Source organism: Phycodurus eques, chromosome 3 (assembly GCF_024500275.1).
Source record: "Phycodurus eques isolate BA_2022a chromosome 3, UOR_Pequ_1.1, whole genome shotgun sequence".
Taxonomy (NCBI): domain Eukaryota; kingdom Metazoa; phylum Chordata; class Actinopteri; order Syngnathiformes; family Syngnathidae; genus Phycodurus; species Phycodurus eques.
In genome coordinates, this window is record NC_084527.1 from 1702543 (window position 1) to 1727039 (window position 24497).

General features: G+C 42.2%; 2 protein-coding genes across 4 annotated transcripts in view; one reads left to right on the forward strand and one right to left on the reverse strand.

Moving 5' to 3' along the window:
• The window catches only part of LOC133399661 (transmembrane protein 132D), a 32573-nt gene extending 26633 nt beyond the window's left edge, over positions 1–5940 (forward strand). Inside the window, 2 exon segments of the mRNA XM_061671362.1 lie at positions 1268–1459; positions 1548–5940. Of these exon segments, the coding sequence (XP_061527346.1) occupies positions 1268–1459; positions 1548–2846 (1491 nt within the window). The 3' untranslated portion in view covers positions 2847–5940.
• Positions 3927–24234, reverse strand: glt1d1 (glycosyltransferase 1 domain containing 1). Of its 3 annotated transcripts, XM_061671363.1 has the most exons (12): positions 24040–24234; positions 18438–18589; positions 18207–18312; positions 17555–17606; positions 16609–16645; positions 15524–15580; positions 9932–10030; positions 9383–9432; positions 7257–7300; positions 6744–6864; positions 5177–5275; positions 3927–4430 (listed from the first exon to the last, which is right to left on the reverse strand). In XM_061671363.1, the coding sequence occupies exons 1-12, from the start codon at positions 24135–24137 to the stop codon at positions 4284–4286; spliced, it is 1062 nt and encodes a 353-aa protein (XP_061527347.1). In that variant the 5' UTR covers positions 24138–24234; the 3' UTR covers positions 3927–4283. The 3 variants fall into 3 exon arrangements, with proteins under 3 accessions (XP_061527347.1, XP_061527348.1, XP_061527350.1); XM_061671364.1 differs by lacking the exon at positions 15524–15580; XM_061671366.1 differs by lacking the exon at positions 9932–10030.
• Between the last annotated feature and the right edge of the window lie 263 nt (positions 24235–24497).

Below are 24497 nucleotides of genomic sequence, written 5' to 3' on the forward strand. Positions count from 1 at the left end.
CATGCAAACTCCGCACAGGCGGGGCCGGGGATTGAAGACCGGTCCTGAGAACTGTGAGCCGGATGTGCTAACCGGTCGCGCAGCGTGCCGCCATCCAATGTTGCATGCAAGAAAAATATTACTCCCAGCAGTGCTGAAACTGTTTTTCGCCTCCATTTTTTTGGGGGGGGGGGAACATCTAGATTTTGTCAAATCACTTCACGCTGAGAGGATACACAGTATACATCCACACACCAATTTCCATCCCGAGCCATTTGTGTTTGTCTGTGGGTGCCACCATGATCTTGCAAGAATTGCATCTCGGTGAAGCAAGGATATATCAATTTTCCCTGAGAAAATGCCATCTGACCAACTGACCTTCATTATTCTTGCTTGCTGGCCGAGAAGGGCGACTGCTAAGGTTGCCAAGTTTTTTTCAATCATTACAAGTTAGACCTGATTACGTAGCATTCAGCGACTTGCGGGAAGTACTGCAGTATGTGAGAGGAGGGTCCTACATGCTGAGGCGCGGGTGACAATTATAGCCTTGATTTTGAAAGAGTAGGCATCATAACCCCCTCATTTTCACCGCTATTAGGATTGCTCCGAAGCGTTTTCCACTCGCTCACACTCAACGGAAAACATGGATTGAAGCATTGAAAGATTATTTTTATTTCGATAAAAAAAAAAAAAAAAAAAAAGGTCAAGTAGGGTGGTACACCAATATATGTTGCCCTTCCATGCAATTTTTACAGAATGGTAAAAAGCAAAAGTAAGCTCAATAGTAGAGCGGCATTCCCGGGACTGAAACAGCTGTCAAAGTGGCTTATGCAAATGGAATTAAAAGGCGACGCTCAGAGCAGACAGGTCCGCGTAAAGTCAATTACAAAGTTGGGATTATGCGTGCCTTATAGTCGCTCATTCCTAGAAGAGATGTTGACATTGGAGTCCGGCATTCACATTTGACGAGATCACTCATTGCAAAGATCTCTCACTGACCAGCCATATTGTATATTGGCCCCAAAATGATCGGAACCGGAGTGGACGTGCTGTAAAGTTCGTCCTTGGCCGGACGACAATAACTATGAGCGTAACTCTAATGACGCACTGGCAAGTAGATATTTGCTTCACTCTGCTGTCTGCAGCCAGGTCGGCATTATAAATGAGAATCTGATCTCAATTGCCTTGGGGGAAAAAAAAGAAAAGTTTAAAAAATATATATATAAAGCATGATGAAACAAAATGGTCTTTGCACTTACTTACTGTATGTGATATTGTTGTGCAACAGGTGTTGTCTCCACTTTCTGACACAATCTTGGCAAAAACAACGGTGCAGGTCACAGATGAAAAAGTGACCATTACTGAACTGGGGGTCCAGATGGTTGCCGGTCTCTCAATGACCCTACAGCTCAGCCCAGGAAGCAACAGGGCCATTCTGGCAACCACAACGACACAGGAAGTTCTGCGCTTGCCCAAACAGGTGACATTCTTCATCAACTTAAGCCCACCATGAATAAATGCTTGTTCCAAAACACAATGACAATTTCTTTGCTTTCCTCTCCCATTAGGAAGCCACGGTCAGTGCACGGTTGCAGTTCAGTGACGGCAGCCAGACACCTCTTGACATTTATGATCCCGCCTTTTACCGTGTGACGGTGTCATCCCTGGATCAGGGCGTGGTGTCAGTGCGGGGCACCCCTCCAGCTGTGGTGGCAGAGGGAGAGGGCGAAGGGCTTCTGGTCCGGGTGGAAATGTCCATCTGCGAGGCCTGCCAGAAGTCCAAACGGAAAAGCACTGTCGCCGTGGGCAACGGCAGTCTTAAGGTCAAGTTTCAGGTGAAAAGTCGGCGACCGGACGGCAACGCCCGAGCTTCCGACGGCAGCGCCGTCGGCAAAACCGGCGAAAAAAAGAACAGCTTCAGAAATGATGGGGAAGAGATGGAGAGGGACAGGAAGCAAAGGAAGCCATCGCAGGTTCCTTCGTCGCGCATCACAACATCGGAGAGAGACGCCAGCACCTTGGCGGAGACCACAATCAAATCTACTGAATGGACGTTCGGGACCAGCGGCAGCCTCGGGGGCGTGGGGAAACCGAGCACTTCGGGGAGCGGTCCCACCAGCACGGTCGGCGTCAGCATGAAGAGCAGCCCCGGTGACGCCGGTCAAGCATTGGACGTGGACAGTGTTCACTCCACAAGCACTGCGAAGGCTCCCGGTAACCTGGTCAACTCCAATAACTTTCCCACGAAAATTGTTGTGCCCGGACAAGAGTCTGTGGAGGTCGAGATCAGTGGTGAGGAAGATATGTTGACGAACAGACCCCTTTCCGACTTAGAGATTGGCATGTATGCTCTTTTGGGGGTCTTTTGTTTGGCCATCATGGTGTTTCTCGTAAATTGTATATCATATGTTGTTAAGTTCAGACATAAGAAGTCTCAGTCGCATGGCCAGGAGCCCACAGGTCACAGGCATGACTGGGTGTGGCTCGGTACGGACGCTGAACTAGTGATGACCGTCCCGGGAAGTCCTGTTCAACAAGACTCGCAGACTATGACCGCTGTGATAGACATCGGGCCTGATAAAACTACTTCGCTGTCCAGAAGGCCCAGTTGCTTGGCATCAGTCACAGACTCTCCTGTTAGCTGTGCGGGTTCATTCAGGAGCAAACCGATGCCCACAGAGTCCCTGCACTCGCCGACCAGCAAGAGGAAGCGAGTCCGCTTCACCACCTTTTCCACACTGGAGCGTCAGCGTTCGCCGCATCTCCCGCTAAGGCAGAATGGACACGGCATCCACTGGGTCGGGAAGGAAGACACTTGTGAGGAGGGACCCCGAGTGCCCGTTGCACAATCTCGGGACGGCTCATAATAGGGAGTCTGATCAGATCTCACGTTGCAGAAAATGTGGCTTTGATCGCCTCAATGCCTTTGGTGACTCAGTGTCACAAAAATGGGAGGGGAAAAAAAACACACAACCTTTTCATTACCTGTCAAGGCCTTTTAGATGTATTCTATAATACTGTTAACACTGAAGAAATGAGCCCGGTGTCCTACTTTACACAAAGATAAAGCCACCAAATGCTATGCTGCGTGTGGATATCCAATTCTTGAAATGTTTGAACTTCCTCATGACCAACCTACATTACAGGAATTGAAGAGCTTTTGAAATGAAATATTATAATACAGAAACCAACATGGGTTTTAAATCCATATGATAATCACAAGTAGCGCTTTTCTTTTAAACAGTAGCCAGTTTTTATTTCTTTATAATTTTATATTTTATTTTAGCACACTATAAATTTGAAATGTATTAGGACTTTTTTTTGCCCAACACGATTCTTACCTAAAGTAACCATTGTTTTTTTTTTTTTTCTTGTTTTTTTTTTAGTACTGGGCCTTTTAAACAAAACAATATTAAAATGTTCAAGTGTGCACGATGGAGGTCATATTATGTGCTATGAAGTCTGTTATGTTAAAATGTGTTCCTAATGTGCAAATGTTGCCATGTATTTAATCCAGGACACGAGTAGATGAGAAAAAAAAAAAAAAAAAAAAAAAACCCAATGCAGGTCAATAACGCTGTAAACTTTTATGTCAAAAGTAAAAATGTAGATACATTAATGCCTCTACAGGTCAATCAAAAATGACTTTTAACCCTTGCTAAGAACGCATTTATGGCAGTTTTAATTAAGATTTGTTGTGAAAGGCAGCTGCTTATATAATATGTACAGGTATGATTGGAATGTATATATATTTTTTTACCTGCAATGAATAGTATGTAGCCTACTGTATGTCTAAGCAGATGTTGCCCGTGTGCTCGGTGGAAAGGAATCCTTGTGCCCCTTCAAACAGGCGCTTTCTGCACTTGAAGCAAAAAGTGGTGGCGCACAGAGTGGACATAAAAAATAAACGAGTGCTTTCAATTCAAATTAAGGCACGGAGAACGCAGTACACCAACATTTGACTTTATTAAATCTGAAATAAATAGTACACTTTCAAATGTATAAAATACATGACTGTAGCAAACAAACATTTTTACAGTTTTATTGCCTCAGTCATCCCTTTTGGATCCAAGCGCCAATACAAAAAAATATATTTTGCTACGTTTACAGCATGTCCTTGTAAAATACAGCAGTGTTTATTCGAAATATATCCACCGATGAAAAACTCTTATGCATTGCCCAAATCCAGCCACATCAACAGCGTCATTCATACGAAACGAAAGAAAAGAGCACTAAACATACAGAAAATATTTGCGTGAGTGTGGTCACGGCCGACGTCAACGCAGGAGTTGTGAGACGTGGCCTCAGTGCAGCGTGTCCAGCAACCTCCGGTAGGTTTCTCGCTCCTGTTGCAGGCTGTGATGCTTCCCCACGTAGACTTTTCCATTCCTTATCACTCGCCGTCTCAGCTCATGATCTGACAACAGCCTCTGAGACTGACGTACAAATTCCTGGCAGGGATAAAGGCACAATTAATCTCGTTTACTGCCGAATGCCACTTGAAGGCTGCCATTGAAGTTGCCTGAAGAGGTTTTGAAAGCAAAGAAATATTACAAGACGTGAGACTAGAATGCAGATAAAAGTATTTGCATTGATAAGTCAGTACTTCAAAAGGATGGAGCTATTTGTCGCCCCCAGGCTCAAATCAAGTCCAATGTGCTTTTTCAGCTTATCCTAGAATGGCTGTCACTTGCAATTTTCTTATGAAGAACGAACTCCCAACTTTGAACACCATTAGCCACCGTCTCTTACGGAGACCTGCTGGGTGGCAGAGCGAGGATAAAAACATGATCAATGCTTAGTGAAGGCCCCGTTACTTGACATATGGCGTATCCACACCGCAATCCGTGGACCTAATGGCTCAGCAGACTGAGACGCACTCCAGCTCAGCCCACATCGCGGCTCACGTGAGGTCCTACAGTCCCTATTTCAAATTCCTCTGGTTGGTAATATTCTACTTTTCAATCCCAGTTTCGCTCTGGTGTATCTGTCGGAATTACACAAATTGCAAGTCCAGTACGTTTCGCGTTGAAATGGCTAAACGCTAAGAGACTGTCAAAGATAAGGCATAAGCTTGTCAGCAGAAAATAGTTGGTGGGGTGGCAGCAGTAGCTTTTTGGCTAAAGTCTCTGCAGTGTGAATCGTATGTGAATCGTATCAAAAAGCTTAACATGCGATCTGTGCTTTTGCTGTATACCTGAGGGGAAGAGTATAGCAGACCAGTGATGTCGTGTTGTACCACAGCTTTATTTCCCGGAATGTCCCTGGCCACCACAGGTAGCCCCAGATCCATTGCCTGTGGGACGACAAAGCATTAGATTCAAGAGTCGCAGGTCATTGCAAGATTCCTCACCGGCACAATAGTGTGTGTTGTAACTGGCGGCTTATTTGCGTTGTTAAAACAGATGAGGATCCACGTATGGGTCAGGGGAGCATTTCTTGTCCATTCATCCATAACAAAAACACCTGGCCATTATTAAGAGTAAAAATCTGCAAATGATTTGTTATTCGCTGCTAATTTCAGTCAAGCTTGAAAGTGTTCAATTCAGAGCGAGGGCTTCCTTCTTCTTCAAAACCTTCTCAGAGCATGGCAATGTAATAATGTTACGCTAATGTTTCCAAAAACATTTATGTTCAAAAACGTTTTCTTTTAGTCAGTTTCGTTCACGTTTATCCTGTTCGGCCAATGACCTTCACGTTTGGAATGTTTGAGAATGTTGAACATTCAGTAACACCTATTTGTTTTGATTTAGGTGGATTTATGTACATATTTGAGCTTGTATGTAGAATTCAGACCCTATGTGGATTAGAGAAAAGCAAAAATGAATTCAAACTTGTGTAGCTAAATCTTGTTTGTAGAACACATTGAAAATGTATGTTGTATAATTATCCCACTGGAGAAAATGAATGGTTCAGATGCATAATATTAAGCCCCAAATTAATATGACAATCTTTCCCATGATAAGTAACTCTTCCAACAAGGATATTGGGGGGGGGGGGGGGGGGGGGGGGGGAACATCTTTATGTGACGGCAATGTCATAGAAAAGCTGCAGAGGTATCAAAAATGTCATCCACAGTGAAATAAAATGTATTGCTGGTCTTTTCACACACGCTTGTTCGAGTTTGCGGGCCCGTTTTGCAGTTGCCTCACGGCAGGTGTTTAAGCTTTTAGCCCGTCTTCGGAGAAAGGACATGCGTCGCGTAAGGAAAGTTGAAGTGGTTGATCAAAATGCAAATCCGCACAGTGCACGTTAGGCATTTAAATGCAGCAGTGTCACACAAAGGTGACACATTGTCCAGGTTATACAGTGAAATAGTTTAAAGTAATCGCGTGATTGACTCGAAGCGTTATGTGAAATAATTCAATCTTTCCCACAGAATACATTTTTTCAATTGTGTGTGTGACAAAGTCTCTGTTGCAAGTGTTTCCATGCATGCAATGTCGGGCTGGAGATATTGAACCATGTGACGTTTAAACAGCATACCTAATTACATGAGCGAGGGGAACTTTTTTCGAGCTCCTTCAGAATCAAGATTCTGTGTCAGCTCATTCAGCAGGATGTTGACACAAACACGCTGACACAGAAATGCAACCTGAAGCCTACAACGGAGTGTCCTATGTGTGCTTAGAACAGATCATGTGGGTTGGCAAGTTTAGCTCAATCATCCTAGCGTCAGTTTTGATGATGTATTGGATCAAATTTGATGCCGTTTCATGACATTATTTGTGTCCCAGTGAGCCATGAGGCCTTAAGACGTATACCTCCAAGATGGCTGCTGACATGCCCTCTGAAATGGAGCTGTTGACCACAGCAAAGCACCTTTTCATGGCAGCGTGGAGCTCCGGCTGGCTCCTCTCCCGGGCCAAGAAGACCCCTGCCGTTCTGTAGAAGCAGTGACAAAGCTGAGTTCCGGCGTGACTCAGGGCTCACAAAGGCATGAATGACGGTGAGCGGCAGCGACGAGATTAGGGCAAGAAACACGGCTGCGCTACTCGTGACACGAACAAGCGCACAACCTTTGTTGTGGTGAAATCCCATGGCCAAACACTAAAAGAGCAGCCCAGACCAAGAATGGAACAATGTTAAAAAAAAAAGATTCCTGAGATTTGCATTCCGTTCACATTCCTTTGAGATGATGCAGCGGCGTCTGCTGTTTTGCTGCATTCACTTGCTAACATTTTAGGAAGAACCAAGCAGATGCTTCAGCAGCCTCCCAAATCCCACGGTCTTTTATATAGTGAGCAACTGACGATGAAAATTAAACGGGCACTTACCTCCTCACAACAGCTTCGACTTCATCAGTAAGCACAGGATCGATCTGGGAGAGAGAAAACGCTTCATAAGTACGGCAAAATAAACAATGACACAGTTGATGACTTCCACATACAGCAAATGCATCCATCCGTTTTCTTTAGCGCTTATCCTCAGGCGGGTCGCGGGCTGCTGGACCCTATCCCAGCTATCTTCGGGCGGAAGGCGGCCAATCGCAGGGCACATAGAAACAAACAACCATTCGCACTCACATTCACACCTGCGGGCAATTTAGAGTCTTCAATCAACCTACCATGCATGTATTTGGGATGTGAGAGGAAACCGGAGTGCCCGGAGAAAACCCACGCGGGCACGGGGAGAACACGCAAACTCCGCACAGGCGGGGCTGGGATTTGAACCCCGGTCCTCAGAACTGCAAGGCAGATGTGCAAACCAGTCGGCACGAGCAAATCATTTTCAGAAACCCCCCCCCCCCCCAAGAGATTGGGGTCAGCGTAGGGCGGATGGCCAATCTGATTAATTGCAATGTGGGATTTGTGTGCATTAGCTTAACCTCAGAAAAAGTCACATCAATTTAGGTCAAAGATGTTGACCGGTTCAGGGTGTGCCCCGCCTCCCGCCCGAAGATAGCTGGGATAGGCTCCAGCAGCCCGCGACCCGCGTGAGCATAAGCGGTAAAGAAAATGGATGGATGGATGTTGCCGAGCAAGCTTTTTCATTAAAGCACATGCCATGTTTAATTCAATAGGAAAATAAGTGTGGCAACATTTAAGAATATAAACACGACATTTTAGTATCCTACTATCATTTGTGATTTTGTGGTTATACTGTCGTTGTGCCAGCAGGAGTCAAGATCATAGTGCAAAATTTTGGGAAGAATAATCAAACATATTCCACTTACATTCTGCAGTCTACAGTGTTACTGCAACAAATACAGAAGCATGCTCAGAACAATTTCCATACAACTGTGTAAGAGCATGTAGTTTGCGGTGCAGTGACAGATGTGTCATCAGTGACAAACTGACCTGAATTTTCCTCCTGTGGATTTGTGGCGCACCACAACACCTTGGGCAAAGCATGTATCATTTTAAACAGTCACTCGTCTTTTTTTTTGGTTTTTTTTTTTCTCCAGATATCACGGTTACCTTATTAGGCATTTTGAAAATGCTTGAGAGAGCCAAAAAACAATTTTGGGCAAACGTGACAATCATACAAACACACATTTATTTTATTAAAATAAATTCTTTTTCAATTCGCATAGCAACAAACAAGAACGTGTCCACTGTGATTCAGGCATGTTGAGATGAATCACGCATCTCTGCTTCAATTGAAGAAGAACACAACACAGAGGAGAAGACCTCGGCCATGTCTAACGTTGTGTTTTCGAGACGCAAACGTAACTTTTACTTGACACTATGGTTTGAAATGGAGAACAGTCAAAAATACTTTACACTGATGTTATATCAAAGCAGTTCGAAAGGAGATAAAGATGCAGTGTGATATCAATGAATGAGCAATAGAAAATGAAACTGGGGAGAAAAAGAAAAGCAGCTGCTGCCTTCTGTGGATGCATTGTGCCTGTGACTTCACAATGCAGGACTCTGACATTACTGTGCTACTAGTTTTGAAAAACTGCCTAGATATCAAATTATGGTCGATCCGTTCCCTGTTTGACATGAAGGAATAATATCAAGGACAGAAACAATGTGAGAAACGGGGCAACGGGTGATTTCTGTCATGTGACAGGCTCATCCATCCGTTGCATTGAAAAAGACGCAGCGCTCTACCGTATACATGACTAGTTAGGTAAGTGCTCATCTGAAATATGCAATAAGCAGATGGCAGTTAGAAACAAAAGGGAATTGAACAGGCACAATGCCTGATGACTCAGCCTGTTTGGAGACGATTTAGGCTCAGTGCTGAATACAATTGCAGCTAAATAGTTAAAGCAGTATCTCTACGACTTCCAATTAGCAGCTGCCGCCTGAAGGCCCCGGTAATGTCTCAGAGTAATAGCACCGATATGGTAATGGTCATGATACAAAGAGAACAGATACACTTGACAAATGTTGGACCCCCAAAAAAAAAAAACACACACAACTAGACATTGAAGTGTGTCTGTACTTACCCTTGGACCAATTATAACAAGCACATTCTGGGGATTCTCACTATGCCACTCTGCAAGACAAAAAACAGGCAATTTGGAGGAGGAACAATGGCACCTAAATCTTTCTGTTGTTGTGTCTCTGAAATTCGAGGCCGCTGAAATAGAATGTGATGCCTCTGGTGACATATTTAGACCATGTGGAATCGTGTTTGATTTTGAAATAGTGGTGGTACATCTAAAAAAAAATAATTATAATAATTAAAAAAAAAAAAAAAATTCCTGCATAAAACAATCTCAGAAGATCCATCATGGGCATCAGAATTTTGCATTGGTGTGGAAAATGGATCAATGAATTTGATGATAGCCTACTCAACCACAGATCAAGCACCATCTTTAATTCATAATACATTCATAATTAATTGCCTTAGCTACAAGCTAGAATAGCAACAGCTTGGCAATTTAAGTGATTCTGAAAATAAGCGAACAATCAACAACAGCAATGAAACTCATTCCCCTAAAAGAAAGTGGTGCCAGAAGTTGGAGTTAAAATAATTTGAATGTATGAAGTACCTGAAAATCTCTTGACTAAATAGAGAGGGTCCTTGATTCTTCTGAGGCCGCAGATCAACAGGAAGACATGGAGACGTTCCACATGCCCACCACTTACACCTGGAAAGGGGCCAGACGCACGGAACGACAGTGCAAAAATAACAAAACGCTGCATAATGAACAGCCGAAGTACTGGCAGGTAATGAAAGCGATACATCACCCAAGGTCATGAAGAAAAGAAGACAGCGGTGACGAATGTGTTTGCGCAATTCCCTGATGAGAGTTGTAATGCTCAGCAGGGAAATTGGGAGGCGTAATCACTGTAAAAAGTCCTAACGACGCAGCCACAACGTGACAGTGTCAAGAGCAGCGTCGAATTGCTGCAAAACAAGTGACGATGTCAAATTGGTTGAGGAAAGCACCGAGTCAGCTCTTTGCCCAACGTGTCCGAGGTTGGATGCGAGCCAGACATTATTTGCAGGAGAACAATGCCAATGACTACTGTTCACCAGCTGACCCTCAAAAGGGGTCAATTCTTATAACCCAAGCACGCAGCGTGATTATGATAACACACGCACGCATGAGCACACACGCGCACACACACACACACACACACACCTGACTTACGCTACACTGCATGTTCTTGTATTAGAAACAGTTGGTTTCACAGTCGTGTGTTGGAGGAGGCTGTCATGCAGTAACAGTTCAGAGGTTCTGCACACGATAAGAACCCTTTGCCAAGTAGTTTTTTTTGTCAACCTTCACCATGCTTGACCTGTTAGAGCTATTCAACTGTCAGAAATAAATACAGATTGAATGTAGTTGGATGAAGTTACGTGGTCGTTGCAACACTAATTTACAAACGCAAGCGAGCTCGATAAACGGCTACCGCTCGACATTAGAAACTGATTCATATTTCCCTCGATGTTGGTAATAAGAGTATATTGTAAACACACCCGCACTATGGCACAACAAACACACACAGGCACATGCTAAAAGTAGCCTACCACGACATTCAGGAGAAATCCCCTGCTGCCAGTTAAGTCCAGATCAGGAGGCTGAGGCAGTGGTTTAAAGCTATTAAAAAGGATGTAAACGTGACAGCATGGAGTCGGGGCATTGACCCTGATCCTTGGAGCCTATTGTCAATGTGGCGCCGCATTCCCTTGGAAGTCCTTGCGGTGATTTTTTTTTTGTCATGAGAAAGCACATCGACTCAGGTTAACACCCAAATTCTAACATCAGACCAAGGTGCATGAAAATAATGGTTAAGAGTTGGAAATGTGGTGGAGGCCGGTCAGAATGAGCAAAAACCTTGCCACAATTCATTTTCTCAAAGGGGATAAGAATGTAAAAGTCGTCTAATATGCCAGTCGCACCACTTAACCCCCACCACTCGTTTGTGGAGTTCACTGAGCTCTATGAACAATGTTTTTGGTTTGTTTGCCTTTGACTGCACAGGGGCTTTTTGTACTCTACCCTGATGCTTTGAGGAGAAGATTAGATTGTGTCTGCGCATGCATGAAAGTGGTCTTTACTTGAACTGCTCGAATTAATCTCTCCCTCACGTCCCAATCATGCAAAATCGTTTGCGAGGGTTTAAATAATGACACCTTATGTCATAGCAAGAGAGACATTTTGGCACTGTAGCATTGTGGCAATAATAAAATCAAGCAGCTGTCATCAGGTAAAATACTGTATACTTTCTAGCAGACAACCTAAAGTGCGTGTCTTGGGTGTTAATTGATGCCCATTTCATCCATCATAAGAAATGTGTTTGAATATGTTCGACATGCAGATAAAATAGCCAACCACTTATTAAAAGGACAAACAGATTCACTAATAAGTTACAAGACCAGAATCTGGATTAAGAGTGTGTGTCACGGTGCCTGACTTTTATTGTTCTAATCAATGGTTGTACTGTTAGCAGACACTAATACATATAGCCAAAATAATAACCGTAGTTCAATTTATATGAATCAAATGCAACCAACTACATCAACAAGGTAACGTAAAGTATTTATCTTCCGTGCAGTACTTGTCAAAAACACACATGCAGTTTTTAAAACAGTGATTTTATTCATCAAGGGGAAAAAAAAAAAAAATATTCAAAGCTTCCTTGCCTTGTGTGAATAAGTAATTTCCCTCCTTGTTCAATCATGAATTAACTGTGGCTACTCCCACTTTTTGGAAAGCTGAGTTCATTTGCACTGACCACGCCCAAGCCTGATTACCGAGAGACCTGTTCAATCACGAAATCACTTCAAAAGAACCTGTCTGACAAAAAGGAGTCGGGCAAAAGATCGAAAAACAGCTGCAAAAAAAAAAATATATATATATATATATATATATATATATATATGCCACAATCCAAAGAAATTCAAGAACAGATAATAAATAAAGTAATTGACATCTATCAGTCTGGAATGAGTTACAAAAGCCATTTCTAAAGCGTTAGGATTTCAGCGAACCACGGGGAGAGCCATTAAACCTCAAATGGAGAAATTAAGGAACAGTGGTGAACCTGCCCGGGAGTGGCCAGCCTACAAAGATTTCCCCGACAGAACAGCAATGACCCACCCAGGAGGCCAAAAAGGAACTCAGGACAACTTGTAAAGAACTGCATGCCTCCCTTGCCTCAGTTAAGGTCAGTGTTCATGACACAACAATAAGGAAGAGACTGGGCAAAAACGGCATCCATGGCAGAGTTTCAAGGCCAAAACCACTGCTGACCAAAAAGATCATAAAGGCTCGTCTTACTTTTCCAACAGAAAAACATCTGAATGATTTCCAAGACTTTTGGGAGAATATTATATGGACTGACAAGATGAAAGGTTAGCTTTTTGGAAGGTGTGTCTCTCTATATGGAACAGAGCATTTCAGAAAAAGAACATCATACCAACAGTCAAACACGGTGGCGGTAGTGTGATGATCTGGGGCTGCCGTGCTACTTCAGAACCTGGACAACTTGCTGTGATTGATGGAACCATGAATTCTGCTCTTTACGAGAAAATTCTGAGGGAGAATGGTTGGCCATCAGTTGGTGACCTCAAGCTAAAGCGCGCTTGGGTTCTGCAGCAAGACAATGATCCAAATCACACCAACAATCAACTTCTGAATGAATGAAATGAATGAAAAAACAAAATGAAGGATCTGAAGTGGCGTAGTCAGTCACGACTTCGAATCCGGTTGAAATGCGGTGGCGTGACCTTCAAAAGGGCGTTCATGTTGGAAAAGCCTCCAGTGTTGCTGAATTCAAACAATTTTGCAAGGAAAAGTGGGCCAGAATATCTCCACAAAGATGTGAAAGACTCATTTCCAGTTCTAGAAAAGGCTTGATTTCAGTTGTTGCTGCTAAGAGTGGCCCAACCAGTTCTTAGGTTTAGGAGGCCATTACGTTTGCACACAGGGCCAGGTAGCTTTAAAAAAAAAAAATTTCCCCTTAATAAATAAAATCACCGTTTAAAAAGAGGCATTTTATGTTTACTTGGGCTATCATTGTCCGATATTTGGATTTGTTTGATGATCTTAAACTTTAAAGTGGGGGGGGGGGGGGGGGGGGGGAAGAAGTTCCAGAAGTTGGCCAATTCTTTTTCACGCCAATGTACATAGTATCATTCAGGCAAGACTGCTCTCAGTGGAGAAGGCTCAAATAAGATCTCCTCCTTCATCCAGGCAGCTCAACAATAATTAATTGATGTCACTAGCAATGGATGAATGAACAGTTAAATCAATCCCAAAACATAGTGGTCTGAGCAGAGACACGGATTTCGAATGAGAATTAACACCAAATACAGATTTGTTCCTATGGATTTTTGTCAGGTTGCTTTTCTACATTTGTGGTAAACTAAAAGATCGAATGCTGGAGAATACTGGATATGTTTCGCCACTTTCATGTGGTCTAAGTTGAAAAGAGGATATCAGTAATACTGTATCTTGTAGAACTCAATCAGTCACCCAATGACAAACAATGTTGACGGTGATGTGCATCAAGAGCACAGTGCCATGTGAAATCACAAACATACTGGTAGATTTTAGATAATAGCAGTGAAAGAAAAAGAAGTACAGTGCTTTTACTTAGTACTGAGTACGAATGGAGAAGAGACTGCAATCAGTATGACTTGCAGCAGTTGCGAAGTGTGGTGACAAATGGCCCAAGGCTGGAGCGCTATTAATCAAGCGTTCCTCTCTGTCCACAGCACTGAGCAACCAGTATGGTCCTCAGTCCAGTTGCAGAGTCCAAGTTAAAGATGAAAGTAAGCATGACGTAGATTCAAAACTCTTGTATTGCAAGACATTTCGAGCATATACTTTTACTATTACTGTTTTATGACGGCGGCACGGTGGGCGACTGGTTAGAGCGTCAGCCTCACAGTTCTGAGGACCCGGGTTCAATCCCCGGCCCCGCCTGTGTGGAGTTGGCATGTTCTCCCCGTGCCTACGTGGGTTTTCTCCGGGCACGCTGCTTTCCTCCCACATTCCAAAAACGTGCATGAATTGGAGACTCTACATTGCCCGTAGGTGTGAATGTGAGTGCCAAAGGTTGTTTGTTCGTATGTGCCCTGCGGTTGGCTGGCAACCAGTTCAGGGTGTACCCCGCCTCTCGCCCGATGATAGCTGAGATTGGCTCCAGCACGCCCGCGGCCCTATTGAGGTGAAGCGCGACAGAAAATGGATGGATGGATGTTTTATGATGAACTCTATACCATATGTTAATGAAAGACATCGGCAACTCAATGAATTTTCTGTCTTCATGAAAGATCACGTGGCTTCCATTTGCTCCAGCGTAACTGCAGCCCTTAATCCTGTCGTCAAAAGAACTAATGTCACCAGTCAAGTGTTGTTTTGTAAAGTTTTTTTCATATTTTACACTCCACCACTGAGTCACTGAGCATTTTGCAACAAGTGTTTGTTTTCTTTGTATTGTGTAAACTGTTTAACGTTTGTACCAGCATGATTTTGTGTAGAAAAGGTAACCACATCAACTACAAAGCTTCACGTTTATTTTTGGGTTTGATTTGAAACGGATGACTTGAAAAGAGTTGCAGGGAACAGTTGATAGACATATTTTCGACAAAGTCTGAACAAAACGTGAGAGTGGCGTCATGTTCTGTCTGAGCAATGTTATGTTTTTCCTTTCCCTGTCAGTTTTGCCGGTGTTTCGGTGAGTTTCCCCTTGGTGACGCAGGGGGGGGGTTGAGCATGGAGGTGCAATTGCAATCCACTCCCAGTCTTAAGCCTCGCCACCGCAGCAAACTTGTGCTGAGTCATTCCTTTGTCCCTTGTGTTCACTGTGTGCACTTGGTCTCACTTCTATGTTGGACTTTCTGGTCTTAGGTTCCATTGTTTTTGTTGTAAATACTCCCTGCTTTTCTTTACTTGTTAGAAGTGTTTGGTTTGTACTTTGTGACTTCTTCTTACTTGTTCGTAGTGCTTTGTGTTTATTAGACTGTTCTTTTAGTACTTTTTCAATTACTATTTGTTTTCCTCATCTCTTGACCTTTGTTGTTTAGTCTTTCAGTTTTGTACTTTTCCTCTACTCATAAAGACAGTAGCAGCTTTTGTTGGATTTTTTGGGAGTAAAACTTTAAATCATTCCATGCTTTGGGGTACCTGATTTCTGTAAGAATTCTGACCAGCTGAAATCCTCTGCTGCTTGCGTCTCAATACCTTTAACATACATGCAGACGAAGACCAAAATCATGAAGCAGTAAACGTTCAGTTCAGGCATATCTGCTGTACATCGATTGGCCACCTTCTCAAAATTCGAGAAAGAGGCTTTAAGTGGCAATGTGACAAGACTTCATAAAAATGACAGTCTGTCAAAATGCAATCAGATGATGGGTTGTGGTTTTTTGTGTGGGGAAACATTTGGAGAATGTTTTGTGTGATTTCTGCTCAAAACATTATTTCTCAACATATCTATTTAATTTCATCTGCTACATTGGGAAGCCCTTCTGCGAGCTGACAAGTTTCAGTTAAAACTATCCACCAATAAGCTCGTACGGGCTGAAATTCCGAGTGGTTCTCCAAGTCCAAGCGTCATTTGCCCTAAAAACTCCACATAAAAAGTGCAAATGGAACACGAGCTGTTAAAAGAACAGTATGGACAGTAGAATAGGTCATGTACTTTAGTCATCACTTGTTCTTTTCCTTTATGTATTTGTTATTTTAGAGGTTTTTGACATGCTCATTCCATGTTTATTATTAATTTTTTTTTAAATTGAAAATTCCACAAAGATGGCGGCCACATGTCACGTTGCTACTTTTTCATTATGTAATTGTTTTAGAAGTGTAGCGCATGTGTGTATATATATATATATATATACATATATATATATATATATATATATATATATATATATATATATATATATATGTATATATATATATATATATATATACATATATATACACACACACACACACACACATATATATATATATACCTATATACATGTTTGTATTTATGAATCTAGAAACCTATTGACAAGAAGACAAAATGAACGCTATAGACCTAAAGCTCAAAGCAGGCATCAACATAGGGAAGTTACTTGAGCTGTCTAACGTTGGCATGCTATCCAGAAGTAAGTCTGCAACTTAGCATGAGTGAAAGCATGACAGCAAAGGGAAAAATGTAAATAAGTGAATCAGAGATGCACACATCTGCCATGAATTTTTGTTTCTGTAGAACTTACCTTGCGGCTGGACAGAGATTTTGCTGCTCTGGGAATGCTTTGGGGTGGGGGTAGTTGCACAGGGGGGCAGATAAAATAACACAGGTCATAGTTTTGCATTTTGCTCAGAGCAGTTGGATTATTATTTAGTACAGTAACTGCTTCATAATGCTTGTGTGAATGAAATGACAGACAAGGCAATTATCTTGTACTGTCAAGATTTTCAGACTAAATTTGCCCTTCAAAAAGATAAACTTAGGTAGTTAGAATAATTGGAATTTCTGCATAATAAATCAAGAGTCAATCGAAAGGAAATTGACAATGTGTTAACGCACTTGACCCATTCGTTTTTTCTTTTTCTTTCTGTCAAGTAAAAAGTGTGACCGTGACTCTAAATGTGCGTCCTGTCAACCTACTATTCGCACTAAATGATGCAAATAAAGGACACCACGAGCCTCAATTTATTGCTGGAACATAATCGCAAAATAAAACAATGCAATATTGTTTTAATTCCAGATTGGCATGGGGTATGCGGCCTATTGTCTGTGTAGTAAAAGCCATTGTTATTTTTATTGAAGTAATCAGGCTACTGCTGTTTGTTGATGCGCCATAAATGCAAATAAATATATAATAAAAACAGCATTTTCCTCTCACTGCTTATCTACTAAATGAGTAGTCTAAAGAGCTACATTTTATACAAATTAAAATACCATCTCCAGCATTCATTGTAGTTACATATTTATGTTAGCTGTAACTTTGTGTGAGCAGGAAAAATAATGCATACTGACAGACAGTAAACATAGCTGTGAATAATTTAGCACATGAATAGATCGCCTTTTAAGAGTGAAATAATTGTAACTGTTTGGGAAAAACAGAGACGCGTAGACCACAGAACTAGCAATGAAGCAATAACTGCACTTTAAATACAGCAGATAGGCCAATGCAATGCAAAAAAGTAAATCCTTACCAAATATAGCTCGGCCTCTTTTTTCAGTTTGTCCGTAAATGCAACCGCAAACCTGTTAAAATAAAAACTAAATCACAATTTATTGTCACTTACCCTTGCAGATGCCATTTCAGTAAAAAATAATTTAAAAAAACACTTGCCATCGATTTGCCTTAAGCAGCTGCAACAATTCCAACAGGAAATTAAATGCAAGCAACATCAACGGTAAAATAAGTCACAAAGCGAGGAAAATCTGTTCGTCATTTGAAACCCAAATTAAGTCGATGGGAAACGAAGCAAAAATAATGGCGATTCGCTTGCTTAAGTGAGTCTTCTAAAGAGGCCAATAGGCTAGCAGAGATGACTGCATTTCAGAATTGTCAGAGCACAAAAGGGAATTGCATAGATAGATAGATAGATATGTTTGTGCACAGCCACAACATCAAAGTATAGCTCGGCAAACACAGATCAGTATTGAATACGAAAGAAAACAAAACTGCCTTTCCATTGAACTTAGCAAGAAATTGAACACTCTTCTTTGACCCATGACTTACAAGGCAATAAATTGCAGAACCAGGAGCAAAATTTCCAGTGCCTTTCACTTATTTTCCCCCATTTTGTGTGATGTGTCAAACCAAAGATGATGAGATTCCTGGATTTACTATAATATCACCGTGCTTTCTGTAGAACTTTTTCCATAACCACACGTCTCGTCTCAACTTTCACATCTTCATTGATGTCTGTTCCACCAAAGATAATGCCAAAGGGTACTTGGACATCTGTTGTGAAGGTTACACATAAAGACATTTGTTCAGGCAGATATGGGAAACTTAACAGGGTTCCTGATCTTTTTGGTGGGTGTACAGGATGACACAATAGTTTGAAAGAGAAACAAGCGTTTTACCTAGTAGAAGTCTGCCTGCTTTGAATAGATGAATGGCCAGCGCGCCCTCGAATTGAGGATTTTGTGAAACCAGGTTTGCCACATCAGAAGATGACTCAAATTCCTCTACATGTCTGAGCTCACATGTGTGTCCTGCTGATTCAATATAAGACCTACAAATGAGGGGAATTAAATACAGTTCCATGGAAAAGTATGTGCCACCTTCCTAATTTCAAAATGTTGTTTTTTTTTTGGCATATTTATCACACTTGATTTTTGGGGATCAAAACAATTTTGAATACCTCACAAAGATAACCCAAGTAAATGGAAAATTAAGTCTCTAAATGATGATTTTATTAATTATGGGGGAAAACTCCAAACCTATCTGGCCCTATGTGAAAAAGTAAACTTCCTCCTTGCTAAATCATGAGTTAACTGCCATTAACCAGTTTCTGGAAAGTGGAGTTCAATTTAACTGGCCACATCCTGGCTTGCGTACAGCCAGGTTTATTTTGTTTTTTGTTTTTTTAATTGAGAAATCTTTTATATAGAACCTGTCAGACAAAGTGAAGTAGGCTACAAGATCTACAAAAGAAATAAATCATGTCACGACCCAAACACATTCAAAAACAAATGACAAATGGCTTTAGGATTCCAGAGAACCACAGCCAGCGCCATTATCCACAAATGGAAAGAACTGGGCCGGCACGGTGAACAACTGGTTAGCACATCGGCCTCACAGTTCTGAGGACCGGGGTTCAAATCCCAGCCACGCCTGTGTCAAATTCAAATTCTGGTCCACCATCCGGCGTCTCAGGAGGAGGAAGCAGTGCACCATCAACACTGTGTATAGCGGGGATGGGGCGCTGCTGACCTCGACTCGGGACGTCGTGAGTTGGTGGGGAGAGCACGTCGAAAACCTCCTCAATTCCACCAACAAGCCTCCCTATGAGGAAGCAGAGTCTGGGTTTTCTGAGCCGGGCTCTCCTATCTCTGGGGTTGAGGTCACCGAGGTGGTTAAAAAGCTCCTCAGTGACACGCCTCTGCAACATCGTGTGGACAGTGCCTCTGGATTGGCAGACTGGAGTGGTGGTCCCCCTTTTTAAGAAGGGGGACCGGAGGAAGAGTTCCATATCTGCTTTTTGCAGATGATGTGGTTCTGTTCGCTTCATCAAGCCGTGATCTCCAACTCTCACTGGAGCGGTTCGCAGCCGAGTGTGAAGCGGCTGGAATGAGAATCAACACCTCCAAATCTGAGACCGTGGTCCTGAGTCGGAAAAGGCTAGCGTGCCCTCTCCGGGTCGGGGATGACCCGCGACCCGACCTCGGATAAGCGGAAGAAAATGGATGGATGGATGGATTAAATCTGCCGTCGACCAGAAAATCCTGCGGGTGAACGTCTTGCCATCAGTGTGTGCCCTTAAATTCAAGTGCTCGTGGATTATGCAGCAGGACAGTGATCGGAAACATACCAGCAAGTCCAACTCTGACATCGGGCGTTCTCACCTCTGAATGGCTAAAAAAAAAAAATTAAAATAAAGATGAAGGTTTTGGAGTGACCAAGTCTGGACTTAAATACAAATGTGATGCTGTGGTATGACTTTAATGAGGGGGGAAAAATCTTGGCAAGAATAAAATTCCTCCACAGCGATGCGGAAAGACTCATCAACAGTTATCACAAACAATTGATTTCTGTTATTGCTGGCATGGGAGGCACAACCAGTTCCTAGGTTCTGGGAATTAGTATTTTATTTAGGGCTGGATAGGTTTTGATTCCCCCCTTGAAGAATAAAACCATCATTAAGAATCTGAATTTAATACTTTGTTTGTCTTTGTGAGATTTTAAATTTGGTTTGATGATCTGAAACATTTAAGTATGATAAATGTATTTTTACAAAATCAAAAAGGGGGCAAACACTCTTTTACTGCACTGCCATGGCATCATGACTTGCAGATAATGCATACATACATATATATATATATATATATATATATATATATAGTCTACACACCCCTGTTTAAATGCCTGGTTTGTGATTTGAAAAAATAGACCAAGGCAAATCATTAAAAAAAATTATTTTCACAATGAATGTGACCTATAATGTAGACAACTCAATTGGAAAAAAAAATGTAAAAAAAAACTGAAAATGTGGTTGCACAAGCGTGCACACCCTCTAACAACTGGAGAGTGTGACATAGATAAGTTTGAAATTCCAATGACCGGATTTCATACCGCTGGCAGAAAAACTTCTGGAACTGTTTACTGAGGCACCATAGAGAGCTGTGTGCTGACCCCCATTTAAGAGGAGTTGAAATGTGATTGGCTAATTCTGAACACAGCCACATCCCCAGTTATGAGCACGTGCACACTGAAGGAACCACATTATCGCGGTTGATTACTTTTACTTCCCCTTATCGAGTTGTATAGGTTGTACAGTAGGTCACATGAATGGAGGACAACATTTTGAAATGACTTAGATTGGTCTTGTTTTTTGATTTTACAAAAACCTGGCATTTAAACAGGGATGTGCGAACCTTTTATAGAATATAATACATTGAAAATGAAGAAGACCTCGGAGGAGCTGCCTATGACTGTGACATGGTTAAATGTTTCTCGTGACATACAGTATACTGGATGCATCTATCCATTAGCTCCACCCTTTCTGCTATGCAGGGTCACGGGGAGCCTGACTGGAATATTGCAACAATTTCAAACCAGACTGTCTTAAATGTACTACACCACTTGATGAAAGTATGACTAATTCCTGCTTCAAGATAATTTATCCAAACCTGTGCCAAACTTGTTTGTTTCCTCTAGATTTACCCATCAAAAGTGTTTCATATTCTTGGTCGTTAGTGTTTCAAAACCTAATGCACATTTCCTGGTAATTTACACATAGCTGGGAAGGTTTCTTGAAAACTTACTGCTGAAGTTTGATTACTAGTGAGAATTCTATCCAATTTTAACATTGTTTTACAATTTACTTCTCTGTTAGGTATTGAAGGGGAATTGTTGATCATATTTGGACAGGAGAATGAACTTGAATCAATTAATTCCCTTTGGCTTCACAAAATTGGTACAGCCATTGGTTTTGGAGAAGTGGTACAGTGCCTTGAAAAAGTCTTCATACCCCTTGAACTTTCTGACATTTTGTCACATAACAACCACAAACTTAATGTATCTTAGAGGAATTTCATGTGCTAGAACGCAACATGGTGCATAATTGTGAAGTGGAAAGAAGATTAAGGATGCACCAGTACCAACACCAGTATTGGTATCTGTGCCGTCTGTACTCTTACTCGGACAAAAACAAACAAAAAAATGCTCTGAAACTATGACATCGAGACCATTTTACCAGCCTGACACAAACCTTCCGGGTAGGTGGAGTATCAGCCGTGTGGAGATACTTCAAGGTAAACACGAGCGACAACATTTTATTAGCCGACTGCAAATTATGCTCTGCAAAATGGATGACGAACTCCACTTTGGCGGCAACAGAGGCGGTTGCCCCACGGGTTATGGCGGCACCGTCCGGCAAGCACCAATATCCTGCCGTGCGAGTCATTTCACCGAAGTCCACAGTAACCTCTCCCGAGACTTTACCGAAGATAAATCCTTCCGTAAAGAGAACGTAAACGAGCTCAAAAGTATTTCCCAAAAACCACAGTCTCAAAGACCGTCACTGCGTTAACATAAGCATCATTTCAAGTGGTTCACATCCTGACCAAGCCCTTCACCGATGGCGGGATCATCTGAGGCTGTGACCCCGCTGACGGAATCATTTTTCCGGCACCAATAACACAAGACTGGTCGACGTATCTGTGTGAGTCGGCCTTTAGTGACAAGAATGCCATCAAATCCAAATTCGCAACCGGCCTGACGGATGAGCATTGAACTGATTGCATCCCAGCGGAACCTCAGCAGACACACTCGTGCGCACAACTCTCTGGTGGAATCCAAGCAGCGCCAGTCCTCTCACTGAAGGAAAGTTTTGATGTTTGAAAATGGTTACAATGCATTAAGCATAATGCTTGTTAGTGAATATTATTTGAGTTTTTATGCAGGAATGTTTTTTTTTGTTTTTTTTAAGTATTGAAATGCACATACAGGCGTATAATTTTTTTTTTTTTTTTAAAACAGTATTAGTAAATCTACTAAGGTATTTTCCCCAATATAAGTCCTGCTTTACAATTTTTGAATGTGCATTTTTTCAAAACAAGCTGCCTCACAGTTCTGAGGACCGGGGTTCAATCCCCGGCCCCGCCTGTGTGGAGTTTGCATGTTCTCGCCGTGCTTGCGTGGGTTTTCTCCGGTTTCCTCACACGTCCCAAAGACATGCAAGGTAGGTTGATTGACATCTCCAAATTGCCCGTAAGTGTGACTGTGAGTGCGAATGGTTGTTTGTTTGTATGTGCCCTGCGATTGGCCGGCAACCAGTTCAGCGTGTACCCCGTCTCCTGCCCGATGATAGCTGGGATTGGCTCCAGCACGCCCGCGACCCGAGTGAGGAGAAGCGGTTCAGAAAATGGATGGATGGAAGCATATTTATTTGTTATGGAAATTAACAATGTTAACAAAAAAATCATGAATATTAGTAGATTTTGGTGGTTAGTTGTTATTGTTACTGTTTCATGTATTGTTTTTGTGACTGGGCATTTCAACCCTCTTTATGTTCCCACACACACTGCAGATTGACAAAAGCTACCCTACCATAGCATGCCAGCACGTTCACTGTGTAAAAGCATCTCACAGAAGAAACAAGTTAGGAGACCTCGGTTTAGATCAAAGCATTGTCACGCGTCTTGTGGTTACAGCAATGGCCCAGTCAAATGCGGACCAAAATGACAATCTGTGGCACCACATAGAAATTGCTGTTCAGAGACGGCGTCTATCAAATTGGACTCAGCGCCAACTATTTTGCATGACGAATGAGCTAACATTTCAGTGTGGAGATGTTTCAAGGTGGTCGAGATTGACCTCATACAGGAATTACAGCTGTAACTGCAGTCAAAGGTGGTCGGACTGTACACAGAGGCTCAATACGGCGCGGCACTTTTCAGTGTGTTATTTGAAACAAATCAAAACACAACCATGATTTATTATCTTTCCACTTCACATTTACAGTGTCCGCCACGTTGTGTTGCTCTGTCACATGAAATCCTAAGGATGTGAAATACATTTACGTTTGTGTTTGAAAGCTGACGTGGAAAAGTCCAAGAGTTATGAATAGGCTACATTGGCAGGCCACTGTATGTCAAAACAGTTAAAAATGATAATTAAAAAATAAATAATAATAATAATTTCAACCACACTTCAACGGGAGTTAGCAACGGGAGCAGTGCCCTGTTAGGGTGATTAAGATGACGAAAAGTTCGTTTCATTTTTCAGAGCACTTCTGTACACAATCCATATTGTTTAAGATGAAGCAGTCACAAGCAGAAAGCAGAAGAATGAGTGGGAGTGTGGACGAACCAAGACTAGAACTCTAACAACAGGCATGGATGCTGGCAGCGTTAGCAATTAACTCGTGAGCTGAGAGCTCTGGTCCATTTAATGCGATCTCGCCCGAAGTATCAATGCATCAGCTCAACTGCAGCCTAACTAGGGTAGGGGGTCAATTACCTGATTCGCTCAGCTGTGGTGTGATTCCCTGATTTGGGATCGAGACAAGCGAGAAAAAGTAATTTCATTATTTCAGTGATGGCTTCGTATATACGCATATGCTTCAATAAATTTAAGGGGAAGAGACGCTGTGTGTGCTAATGTTGCAGACTAGCAAACCTGACCGATCAGGTTTCCTGGAGGCTTACTCATGACTTGGGAATTTACCTCACTGCTTGCTGGACTGTTTACGCGTCCGTCTGCCATTTGGGTCCCTGGAAACACAGCTTTGAAAACAGATGGCTGACTTCCACCCCTTCAAAACTGCACGATATAATGACTGGGAAAACAAAAACTTTTAACCAGAACAATATTATTTCTCGCAACTTCATCACAACAGTGGAGGGGGTCGCGGCATTTAATTAATTAATTAATTAAATATATAATAAAAACACAGACACATATTATATATATATATA